The sequence below is a fragment of the Cavia porcellus genome, unplaced genomic scaffold (assembly GCF_034190915.1).
Source record: "Cavia porcellus strain 051 isolate PalLab524CR breed Dunkin Hartley unplaced genomic scaffold, mCavPor4.1 scaffold_30, whole genome shotgun sequence".
NCBI lineage: Eukaryota > Metazoa > Chordata > Mammalia > Rodentia > Caviidae > Cavia > Cavia porcellus.
In genome coordinates this window covers 18,198,343-18,210,959 of record NW_026947513.1, presented here as the reverse complement: position 1 = coordinate 18,210,959, position 12,617 = coordinate 18,198,343, and the positions used below count along the sequence as shown (strand labels likewise).

The 12,617-nt window shown below is 44.9% G+C and overlaps 1 protein-coding gene across 5 annotated transcripts in view; it reads right to left on the bottom strand.

Annotated features, from left to right (window-relative positions):
- Nucleotides 1-12,311, bottom strand: part of Pgm2 (phosphoglucomutase 2) — a 38,920-nt gene extending 26,609 nt beyond the window's left edge. For 4 of the 5 annotated variants that reach the window (XM_063240651.1, XM_063240652.1, XM_063240653.1 and 1 more), the window contains exons 1-5: nt 12,157-12,311; nt 9,234-9,401; nt 5,961-6,067; nt 2,091-2,175; nt 10-93 (exon numbers count right to left, since the gene is read on the bottom strand). In XM_063240651.1, coding sequence (XP_063096721.1) covers nt 10-93; nt 2,091-2,175; nt 5,961-6,067; nt 9,234-9,401; nt 12,157-12,240 — 528 coding nt within the window. In that variant the 5' untranslated portion in view covers nt 12,241-12,311. Of the gene's footprint in view, nt 1-9; nt 94-2,090; nt 2,176-5,960; nt 6,068-9,233; nt 9,402-10,456; nt 10,627-12,156 lie in introns of all 5 variants that reach the window. The other variant, XM_063240654.1, reaches the window with a different exon arrangement.
- Between the last annotated feature and the right edge of the window lie 306 nt (nt 12,312-12,617).

Below are 12,617 nucleotides of genomic sequence, written 5' to 3'. Positions count from 1 at the left end.
GAAAAATACCTTATAGCCATTGTCCTGCTTTGGGTTATGAGAGGCGGTGATCATGATTCCAGCACAGAGTTTCAAATGCGACACAGTGTAGGGCTGAAGGGAGGAGGGAGGGACACTTTTTAAAAAATTAGATACACTTAGAGTGTCCACTGTGTATTGGTAGACACTGGTGCCAACTTGTTCCCCTTGTAATAAACACAGTAAGTATCATAGTCAGATGTGGTAGCATATTGATCATTCAATATTTTAATGTGTTACACCAATAGCAAACTTAACTCACTTATTTGTGTCACACAGAGCACCCAATAGCCACCCCATCTGTGGTTTTACTGTTGGTGGTTTCAGTTACTCAAAAATCCTGTTATTTGTCCTGGCTCTTTGAAGAGAGATAATACTCTCTTAACTTCCATTACAGTTTATTTTGTTTAACCATTCCATTTTATTAGTAGTTACTCTTGTTGATTCTTTATGGTGCCTCATATATAAGTTAAACTTTAGCATAGGTATGTATGTTTAGCAAACACCAGAATCGCTAGGGTTTGGTGCTATCCGTGGCCTCAGGCATCCACTGGAGTACTGGAATGCACTGGCCCATCCCCGGAGACTTATTTTCCTGGAACTAACTGGCTCCCCTAAACAATAGGATACCTATTTTCATTTCTTAGGAGCATTCTTCTCATTTTGTCTTCTTGCTAAAGCTAGAAAATGTTCCAAACAAAAATATGCTCAAAGTCTCCACTTCCCATTCTTTTAAAGCTACGGGCCCAAACAGACACAATTGATTGCCTTCAGAGGGTTTCTTTCTCTTTTTCCTTTTTGTTTACTTTTAAGCAAAAGGTTAAGGAAATGAAGAGTGCTTTTACACATAACTTATTGGAATTATCTCCTAATTCCAGGGTTAAGGACAGTTCCCTGAAATTTGCACATAGCTTCCATCTTTACAAAACTTCTCAGAATAGAAGAGAGGATAATCCCAGCACTTGGGAAGCCGAGGCAGGGGGATCACCATGAGTTAAGACCATCGTGGACTACACGGTGAGTTCAAGGCCAGCGTGAACTAAACCACAAGACCCTGTCTCAAAAAACATGATGAGTCACAGATAACCTGAGGTTTGACCCATCTGTCCCTCTCCAGCCTCCCACAAGAATCACTTCATCCCCTCTCTCCTTGGAACCTATGTCTCACCCCTCGGGTGTCTTGGTGCAAAGAAAAGAGCAGAACCACTGGACGGCATGGGCAAGTAATCAGGAGATTCTCCCTGAATTCAAGACTGATATAAAAGTAACAGCTATGGATACTCAGTGCAGAAGACAATTAGGAAGCTGGAAGGTGATGCGAGTTTTCCACCAAGCAATGAAATCCCAACTACATACGGGTGGGACACACAGTGTGTCCCGGGTCACTGACAACCGTGTCAGAGCCTGGAGACGGCACACACAGGACCAGGGCACTCACTGCTGTCTCCACACATTCTTGCTTCTGCCCAATGTAAGTAACTGCATTCAGGTCACGTTTTTGAAAAATATTCTCAGCATCTGGCCCAGCTTTCAACAAGCTCTGTCCACTCAGAAAGAGCAGCTGCCACAGTCCCTCCCTTTTCTTTAGATTGTTTCATTAAAGGTTTGATAAAAGGCTACCCAGGAGTATTCTGAATGATACATTTTTATATAAAACTGGCACTCCAACTTGTCAAAAATATTCAATATAGCACTTCAAGTGAATTTAGATTTACACCTAAGGAGTTTCCTAGTTACAATAGCTGGGAAAAAAAGCTCTACTCATCAAATTAAAAAACAAATACATCAAGAACTGACAAAACATTTTATTAACTTTCTAAAATAGCATTAGAATGTAAGCAAAAAGGAAAATGATACTTTTCAAAAAATCAGTTCTGATGCATCAAAAGTTGAGCACTAGGAGAATATTACCAGGATGTGAGTAAAACTGGAGAGAAATGAGGCAGCCTGGACACACCAAGCAGCTCTGTCACTGAAATACCTGAATGTCAACACCGTGGAAGCCTGTAAAATTCAGCAAGTCCCATCCCCGACCACAGGACAGGAGATCGAGAAGGAAAATGCTCACTTACCACAAAAGGAGTTGGGGTTATATCAGAAAAGAGATGCACAGGAATCCCCTGGCTGATAAACGTGGTTGCAGCGAGTCGAGCAAACCTAGAAATGCGGGGACAGAAAAGAAAAGGTGTCCAGCTGTCATAACCATGAGGGATGGAGAGTAGCACATGGGTGTGGAATATTCTTTGGCTGGAATACAGCAAACTAGAGTTAGGAAAATGTTACAAATATTTACATCAGCTTTAAATATTAAAGCTGGAGGACTCTCAGGGGTCACCTTCTTCTACTCTTGTTTTCCAGAAATGGGAACAAAGCCAGAAAGGCAAGGTAGCTTGCCCCACTGCCAAGGGTCACTTAGCACTGGACCAGGCCTGACCCAAGTCCTAAATTCTCTGTCCATCTCACCGACTTCAGTGGTTCACAGCTTGGGCAATTCTGCCCGCCAATGGGACATCTGAAATGAAGAGGGAGTATCCTATTGGCAGCTAGTGGGTAGATGCCAGGCATGGTGCTAACCATCCTATGATGTGCAGTTCAGCCCCCCGCAACCAAGAACTAACCAACCAGAGTGAAGTCATATGCCATTATGCAGACGCTGAACAACCCTGGCCTAAACCCATCACAATCCAGTACACATCATATACACCAAAATCTGATCAGGTGTTGTTTTATTTGAAACCTAAGATATATTGGTATACACACTCATACACACACACACACACACACACACACACACACAGAGGTACACAATCATATGGACACATACACAGGTCGGTTACAGCACCCTCAAAAAGACATTTTTCTCAACTTCCACAGCAAGTATCTTTTTTTTTTTTTTGGTGAAACTGGTCTTGCTGTATAGTCCAGGCTGGCTTATGATTTGGTTGCCTCCGTGCTCTGAATGCAGGGATTACAGGTGTGTTCCAACACATCTGGCTTCCTCAAATATTTCCTGAGCGCTAGCTTTGGTGAACTCTATTCCATGAGCTGGCCAAAACACAAAGATGTCTGCCCTTGCTTCAACAACACAGGTGTTAAAGTTTCTACCGTTGTTAGAAATATCAAAATGATTTTAAGAGTTAAACATCTGCCTGTATATAGTGACAAGAAATAAAGGCACCAAAATTCAGCAAAATAACTTTAATAAAAATCTGAATAAAATCCAGATTGAATTCCGACAAGACACATCACTTTACCCTCATAAAATGTTGTCTTTAGGTGATCTCCAAGGCCCTATCTGAAAGCTGGCAAAGGAGACACTCTATATGTTTACCTTAACTACATGTGTAGTTACCGAAGTACACCAAAACTATTCCGTGTGCTTTCTGCAAATGCTTAATAGTTATAGCTTATGTTTCCCACTAAATACTTGAAGTCAGGAGACTGGAAAACTAAATATTTCCTTAAGTAAAATTTTGATGTTGCAATAGTTTCAAACTTTTTAGGAAGTGTTCATTCATCTGTCACATGTGTTTTGCTCTGTATTGGTTTCATATTTATATTATGACCTCTAAATGTCTTGCAGAGACATTTGTATGTGATAGAGTAGCCCTCAGCTCACCCCACCCCATCCTATCAGACTCTGAGTCTTTGACCTGTAAGTAATGCCAGGCACTTCAAGCCAACAGTATGGCTCCATGGCCAAAGCAAGAAGTACCTTTAACCTCGCTGACAAGATATCTGAAGTTCTGCCACATGGATACACCGTGCCTGTCCTGGCCTGAGGATATGATCTGCCCTGGGGCAGGACATGCTCATGATGTAGTTCTAACTGTGCCATTACCAATAATAAACTGACAAGCTGATAACATGGCTTATTCTATGCCACTCTCTTGTGTAGCTTGTGTATGCTCTACTCTGGAGTGACAGCTTTTCTCTAGCCTTGCTAGCAAAAAGCTAGCTAAAGACCAAAACCCTGCGTCCTCCTGGGTTCAACTTGGGGGTGACCGCCATCTGGTCTTTTCTCCCCTGGCCACGCTTCCTTTTTTGTGGCCATACGTTTGTCCCTACCAGTGCTTCTCTCAGATTTGAAGCTCACATGGGTCAAGACCAGGACTCTATAAATTCATACAGCACTGAAAAGATAGTAAGGCTTTTCATTCACATCTAAGAATTTATTACTAGTGACAGTCCGCAATGATTAAAAAAAAACATTTTAATGGTCACAGTAGTAGAGTATGCAAGTGAAAAAGAGGGTCATATAACACGGTGAAGCGCAGCGGTTGGTAAACCAGCGCCCGCAGCGTGTATACAGTTTTCTGACACCCTGCCACGCCCCTCCAGGTACAAACTGCCTATGCAGAGGTTCCAGGGCATGCAGCAGAGCTGAGCAGTCGGGATGCAGACTGTATAGCAGGGGTCTCCAATGACGGGAACACAGACCAACAGTACTGGTCACTGCTAGGTCAGGAACAGGTGGCACCACAGGAAGTGAGCAATGAGGCCAGTCAGGGAAACCAATTTTCATGGACAGCCACTCCCCATCACGAGAGTTACTGCCACAACTCTGTTTCCTGTCAGATCGCGGAGGGCATTAGAGTTTCATAGGAGCTCGAATCCTACTGGGAACTGCAAATGCGAGGGATCTATGTTGTGCATGCCTTGACTCAACATGAAGTGACTTCCGGACTCCAAATTCTTTCACAAAATGTGTCTCTGGTATAAGAGAAGTCAAAAGCTGCTATATGGTTCACAGTATGTAAGATGTTAACTGTTTGCCTTTTAGAGGAAAAGTCTGCTGACTTCTGGTGACTTCCTATATATAAACTGTGGCTACTCTCATCTTATGATGTCCAGTTAGTCAGTCCTCTGTACGTGCAGGTGCTGCACCAGCAGAGCCAGCTAACTATGGATGAGTTGCTAGTTTATTCTAACATATTTCTCCAAAAATAAGACCTAACAGGAAATCAGCATAGAAAACTAGAGATCCAAACTGCCAACTCTAATCGGCTGACCCTTGGCTTACCTGCCTTACTGAGTGATCACCAAAAAAGAGAATAGTGAGGTAGAATCTGCACAATTAGGCCATCACCATGGTATCAATGAGCTGGAGTTTATTTTCTGATTAGGCCTTTTTTTGGGGACGGGGGACGGTCTGGTATGTAGTTTAGACCTCGGAAAGCCATATCCATTCTTTCAGTTTCCAAACTTTTTTCTCACTATAGTTCTCTAAATGATACCCTGGAACAATTTTTATATACTGTTTGAATCTTTTAGGTACCGTAAGTAACCCAGAACTCGTTTAAAGTGCACAGCAGGATGTGTACAGGAGTATACGCAAATACTATGCCTTTTTACACGAGGGACTTGAACACCCACAGATTTTGTATTTGAAAGGGTCTTGGAGCCATTCTGCCATGGGTACTAAGTGAGGACTGGAAACCGCATTGGTGGTTGTGAGGATTAAGTCAGTGAACACAGAAACGCCTGCATTGCAACCCCAACGCTGCTGCTGTCCCCACCATCACTGCCATCCCGTCCCCGCTCAGGGCTATGCCGGGGAGCCAAGGGGCTTGGAATGTAACAAAACTACAGCCTCAGATGGGCGTTCAAGAATCGGAAGCCACCATGAATTTTATCAACAGTGGAAGAAAAAAATGACCCGAAAGGTAGCAAGACATACTGCCAGTTTAAAAAAAAAATCTTTCCCCTTTAGGTAAGTATTACCTTTTAAATGCCTAAATTACCTTATTTTCTCACATCAACATAGAAACAGTATATTTTTGGCAGAACCAAATAGAATTTACAGTTTTTTCTGTGTGTGTATAGTTAAATAATGTAGCAAGTAATGTATTTAAAGTTAAGCCGTTGAAAAGGTGACTAAAAACAAACTTGCAAAACAAACTGCTAAACAACTGTTCCCTAAAAGTGTCCCCATCCCTTACCTTCGGCTGCTGCCTCCACTGGGGGGGTGAGCTCGGGCATCGAAGCTAATCACGACACCCCTCTGTCGGAGGTCACTGAACTGCTCCTCCAGGTACCTGCAAAATCCCTGCAACACCCCAGGGGTTAAAACAGATTTTTTTTTTGTCTTTTTCATTTTTATTGGTACCAGGGATTGAACTCACGACTGCCTGCTCGCAAGGCAAGCGCTTATGCCGCTGAGCTAAATCCCCAGCCCCAACAGATTATGTTTTAACACATCTCTTATAAATGTGACATAGAAAAATGGGGCAAAAATGCTGTTTTCTCAGCTTTTACAGGACAACATTATAGCACAGGGAAAAAATTTCTCAGTGATTAAACAAACTGAACAACAAAAAATAGTATCTTTATCTACTGTCTGTATCAGGCATTATCTCCCACCTCACATCAACTTTGTGAAGAAATCACAATTATGGATGGAAATTACGGATGGAAAAGCTGAGGCTCGGAGAGGTATGGTGGCTTGCCCAGTTTCAGGCACATGAGCAGCAGAGCTTTGTACCCGCTTCTGGCGAGAGGTGGCTCAGGGAGGAGTTTAATTTCCCTTTGGCTAAAGGGATTCTTATAAACAGTGTAACTGTTATTTTTGGTAGGGGGACACTTTACAACCTTGTTGTCCAAGCTGTGTTCACTCAGAAGGCCATTATTTTTTCTCTGAGAGACACACTGCACTGGACAGAACTCCTGAATGAAAGTAAAGCCTCAAGGAAATAAAGACCCACCTGTAAGCATTTTGCGGGTTCCCAGAAAGGCACCCACATGCCTGGTTCTCTATGGCTTACCCCAGTACCCCTAACCCTCACTCTCTCTGGCTACCCCCTGCACTGAGCCCCCAATGTTGCAGGGGGCAAGAAGCCTGCACCCTTGCCAAATCCACCCAGCTCCGCACTCTCTGAAAAGCTCCAGGGCCTGCTGACAGAGGGAAGGAAATGCCTACTCTCTATGATTCGTTGGTGGGGAAGGTTTTTAGAAATCTAAACATTATTACAAAACACAAGAAGCAAACCTGTTTATATGGCTTCAACAAAGATCCATATGTAAAAGCTCCATAATCACAGATTTTGGATCAAAGTAATGAAACATCTTTTAACGAGAATGATGTAAAGATAGAATGGGCTGTTGTGGAGGACTGTGAGTTTCAAGTGGAGTCTAAATTAAGTAATATAAACACAAGGGTCACAAATGGAGCATGAGATAGGCCTGAATTGTCAGAAGCAAATTATAACCTCTGGCAATGAGGCAAATGATCCCCAAGTTTCCCCGCAGTCTCCGCCCTGTTTTGTCAAGATGTTCTTGACTCACACACACCTGCTTCTTAAACCAAAACAGACAAACAGTGTTTAGGACAAAAGTAGGTTGAGACTCCACACCCAAATACCCAGGATGGGCGCCACCGGTTAAAGCAGAACAGAGATAAGTGACTGCATAGTCACACGTCAGCACTGCCAGGGAGCGCTCCTCAAAGGTGGCGGAGGCCTGAGCTCAGGAACCCTCCAATGTCAAATTACTTCTGAGATAGTAATGAGTATCCTAGTAGAGGCTTTGTGACCACCTGGACAGGGGATACTGCAGAGATTATCCCCAGCGATGGCTGGCTGGATGAGAGGACCTCTAAACCATCTATTTGTCTTGGTTTTACAGGATTCTTAACTGCTACAGGGCCCACTACCAGAAGAGACCAGTTCTTCCAGAGTGTGTGTGAGTGTGCAAAATAATTGGCAAGATCTTCCTAGAGATATACTTCTTCATTTTTGGAAAGCAGACAGAAATACTGGACAAAGGCCCTACATTAATCTGAAATTTCTTAAAACTTCTAATAATTAGGCGGAATAACAGCTGTGACCAACTGGATTGCCCAAAGATGGTCATGCATCTTATAATATGACACTGATGTTTTTTTAATATGACACTGATGTTTTTTTAATGAGAAGCAGGTGTTTATATTCCTGCCTCTTTGAATATGAGCAGCCTCAGGGACTGACTTGTAACAGAATATGGTGAAAACAAGAGACTTTATGTGGCTTTCAATCCTCGGCCATGAAAGTCAATGCAGCTTCCACCTGGCACACGCTTTCTCTCCAGCTCTGTATTCGTCTATCTGTCTCTCTCTTATTCACCACGCTGTGTGCAAGCCCCAGGTCACACTGCAGGTTTTTCAGCCCCAGTAAGATCCCAGGCAACAGCCAGCAATACCTGCAGCCATGTGATTGCTCAAGACTTCAAATGATCCCAATCTCCAAACTGCCCAGGTGATACCAGGCAGAATGAGATAAGCTGTTTCCACAGAGCTCTACACAAATTGCAGGTGTTCGAACAAGACAAACATGGAAGTTGTAAAACCACCATGTTTTGGGTGATTTACTGCACAGCTCTAGTAACTGAAACAGAAAGTCACCTTGGGAGGCACGTCCCTGAACTATCCGTACACCAGGACAGGATTCCAAGACTTCCATTCTCAGCCTTCCCTCCCAGGGAGCCCTGCAGCTTAAATTTACTGCCAGGGCTCCGAGTAACTATGCACCCTTATATCAGTTTTCCTCACTGGGGTCTCAGTAGGACACTCAACTCCACCTGTCACTCAGGGATATCATGCAGCCATCATTAGGCACATTTCCAGAATTGAGGGGATGCTCATTTTTAATAAGCCTGAGTAGTTGCAGCAATTGTGAAATTAAGTTGTTGTAGTTCATTTCCTTCATAAATACTTTTCCCAGTACTCAGTGGTAGCCTATCTGTTTTGTCTTCATTTCTATTGCTAAAAGTTTGGTCTCAACTCTGACAATAAAACCCACAAACTAAGGCAAGTAATAATTTCAGTCCATAGCCACAGTTTAAAAATTGAATGGGACAGGTTCTTGGTGATGCGATGTCTTTTCAACTAGCATCTGACCAAGACAAAGATGATAAGATGAGCTTCTTCTAGGACAAAATATCTATGAGGGAACTGTTCTAGTCATTAATAACATGTCTGCAATGCCCAGCATAGAGTAGGTGCTCAATAAATATTTTAAATGATGAGTGGCTGGAAGGTTAGCTGACTATGAATTTTGAAACCAAACTGCTTCAACAACTTCACATTCTTCATTTTCTGGAGTAGTAAGTAAATGGTGATGACTCCCTTGTGGTCATCCAACTCCAAAGACATGGCCATAATTACAACAAATTAGATCTGTCTATAAAATAGGAGCCAAGGGCTGGACTGTGAGTAACTGAGAACTATAAAAACGTGGTACCTGTGTAGTCTGGATGATGGTCAGGTCATTCATACGAGAAATCCCTGCGCCCATAGGCGCTCGAAGGCCAGCAGTCCCAAACTCCATTCGGGCCCCAAAACATTCTTGTAATTCTTCTTTCGTACCTGCCGCAATTAATTGTTTCACTGACTCCAAAGTTAAAGGATTCTGTAAAACAGAAAGGTGTATAGCAGATACAGCCAGGTGAGTGAGAGAACAAAAATCTTGCAGAAAAAAAAAAAAATCCCACAATAATTCTCATCTTCTAGGAAAAAAAAAATACATATCGGTTTTCTGATGCTTTTGAAGTCTGAAATGGGGGATCTGCTTGACATTATAGTGTGACTATAATTTTCTTCCCTCCCAAGAGAAGTACTTTTGGAGAAATGGAATGAGTAGGTCCAATACCTAGGTCCAATACCTAGCTGGAAATCCTAGGCACGTCGCTCAGAACCTGTATCTGCATGGGCAGGCTATCTAAGCACCCTGAATTCTCAATTTCCTCTGTGAAATGGGAATAATCTAGAACATCCCTTATATGGTTTTTAAGGCTCTAAGTGAAATTAATGTGATCTGTCTCGCTCTCCCCTTCTCCCTGTCTGTGCCTGCCTGCCTGGCAATTAGTTGTGATTACATATTCACTGTCTTCCCTAATGCTGTCACATTTTCCCAGAGCCACAGATTACATGATTTAAATCAAAACCTTGTTTTTGTCCTGCTTTGTAATTTGTACAAGGCATTCGCACACCTGGTTGGGTTTGAATCCTTTAATAACTCTACGAGGCAGGCAAACAACAGATAGGAAACGTCTGTAATGTTTTATGCTACAGAAGGACTTCCTTCAACTGCAAGACAAACACTAACTTGATTCTTTGCTACTACATTAATGGCTTCAAACACTAGCATGAATCATTTAAATTCATTGCACATTGCCCTTTGTAATGTAGATGACCACATTAATTCCATATCGGATTTTTCAATTCAGGGATTCAGGGGACCAACAGAAGTAGTACTTTACCTCTGTCTTATAGTCATCAGTCATTTAGATGAACACTCAGACAGGACGTGGCCATGTAATTAAACTTTGAAATACTATTGCAATAACCTTGACTTCCTGGAATTAAGCCCATCTTTCCAGAGGGTTCCAGATTCAACAGGAATCAAGTACAACCACACCTTTTTGACCAAAAGCAATAGACACTAATCACAGGACACAGTCTTACCCATCAAATTGTCAGGTGCCCCCAAGGAAGGGCTCAGATCTGGTACATAAAAGAGGTTCAACAAATATCTGTTGATTTCATGGTCACACCCAGTATCCAGATTCTCTGATTCATAAGGTAGAGTTGGAAAATCCTAATTTGCTTTGGGTATGTAGGAAAGACCCAGTAGCCTGAGAGAAACAAAGCAGACAGAGATAATGAAAAGTTGGGAAGGCAGCAGCCCTGGGAGTGACCGAAACAGACTGAAGCACCAGACCAAAGAAAGTGTTGTACGGGTAAACAGAGCTGGAGCAGCTGGAAACCTTGGGGAGAATCAGCTAACAGCTGCAACGCTGCTGCGAATAGCATAGGAGGATGTACAGGTTCCTTCCCAGAGAAGCACTTGTCTCAAGCCAAAGAAAAAATGGAAAAGAAAGCACCCACGCTGACCACATCCCTTCTCTCTGACCCAGAGAGCTACCATCCCTACAAAGATACGGTAGTATCTTGGCGGTAGTTATTTTTTTTTTTCCTCAAAGGGAAAATCTTACTAACTCTGGCTTTAAAAGTACTCTTCATGCTCCAAGTTACCAAGTTATCAGCAAGCAAACATTTTCCTTCCTTTAAGAATCACAAAGTTATTCTTCTAGGAAAAGATCAGTTCCTGAGGAGTTGCCAATAGCTTTCTGGAAATGGGAGAGGCTGATATTCAAGTAAGGGACCAGGGGGACCCCTGCTCACAGCTTGCAGTCTCCATTCATTCAATAAAGGTTTCGGATACCTACTATGTGCTGGGCACTGTACCAGGCACAATGGACCACAGAGTTAGTGAGGGCGGGCAGCGTTTGCTAAATAGTACTTAGGAGCCCTCTGCAAAATGAAAATGAGGGAATATTTATCTAGCAATTAAGAATCTGAACAGAGGCCAGCAGAGCATCAAGATCAGGCCCCAGTAAGGGTACAGGTCTTGTCCGGCTGCATGGGACAAAGTCAGACCTGGACACAGACACGTGTTCGTGGGTTCTGTTGTTCTTGTTTGTTTTTCCAGTCGCAGTAGGAGCTATGAAGGAAAAGGACAGTTTGTCCATACAGTATTTGGGAAGATAAACTGCAGGCAGGAGCCCTGGAAGGCCTGCCTACGTGAGTCATATTCTCACCCAAAACAGGGCTAACGGTATTGGAAACAAACTCAGCAGAAGGGAGCAAGCAGGAACATTCTGGGAAAACAGCGCGCGCAAAAGAAAAGCAGGAGCCCGCACCGGAGGCCGGGAGCCCCTGGCGGAGCTGGGTGCGACGCCTCTTTCCCCGGCATCTCAGCGAGGGGTAAGCAGAGAAACAATGATGGTGCCTCCAAAAGCCCCGTCACCTGCTTAGCAGAGTCTCCTGAGGCCCACCCGAGAGCCCAGGTGTTTGTAGCACCCCTCGGGGGAGACTGGTACCCTGACAGATGCAAGGGAAAGCTGTTCCGCAATAAACCCAGGCACGGAAGTGGGCGGGACCGCGGGGACCCGGGGCGGCGCGGCGACTACAGAGCACGAGCGGGCTCGGGGCGGCGAGGGCGCGCGGCTCCCGGCACGCGGCGGGGAGCAGCCGCCCTCCGACCACCGCCCGCTCCGCTCTGCAGTCCCGGGGGGCCGGGGGGCCGGCTCCGCCCCGGGACAGCCCTGCCCCGGCCGCGCGCACCGCCGCTCCGCGGGCTCACAGCCCCGGGCGTTCCTCACCTTGTCCCAGCGCAGCCACCGGGCCGTCTCCTGCTCCAGCCGCGCGTCCATGCCGCCCGGCGCCGGGGTCCCCGCCGCTGCCATCCCGAAGTGCAGCTGCCAATGGGAGGAGGCCGGGTCTCCTTCCGGCGGGGCGGGGCCGTGGGCGGGCCGGTGGGCGGGGCCGCGGGAAAGTGACGTGGCCGCGGGGCGGCTCCAGCTGCGGGACGCTGGGGGCGGGAGCGCTCAGGGGCTGTGGCTGGCTCCTGGCGCCCTGGGCCTCTTCCCCAGGGGTCCCCCGAGGCGCCCCAGCTGAGGAACAAGGTTCAATCAATTTACACGAAATCCCAGAATAGGTAAAATTATAAGAAAACAAATCGTGAATTTCTTCCAGGAGCTGGGACTGGGGGAAAAGGTCGACTACCAAGAGATCTGGGAGTGATGGAACTGCAAGGTGTCTCAATTGAGATCTTGGCTGCACA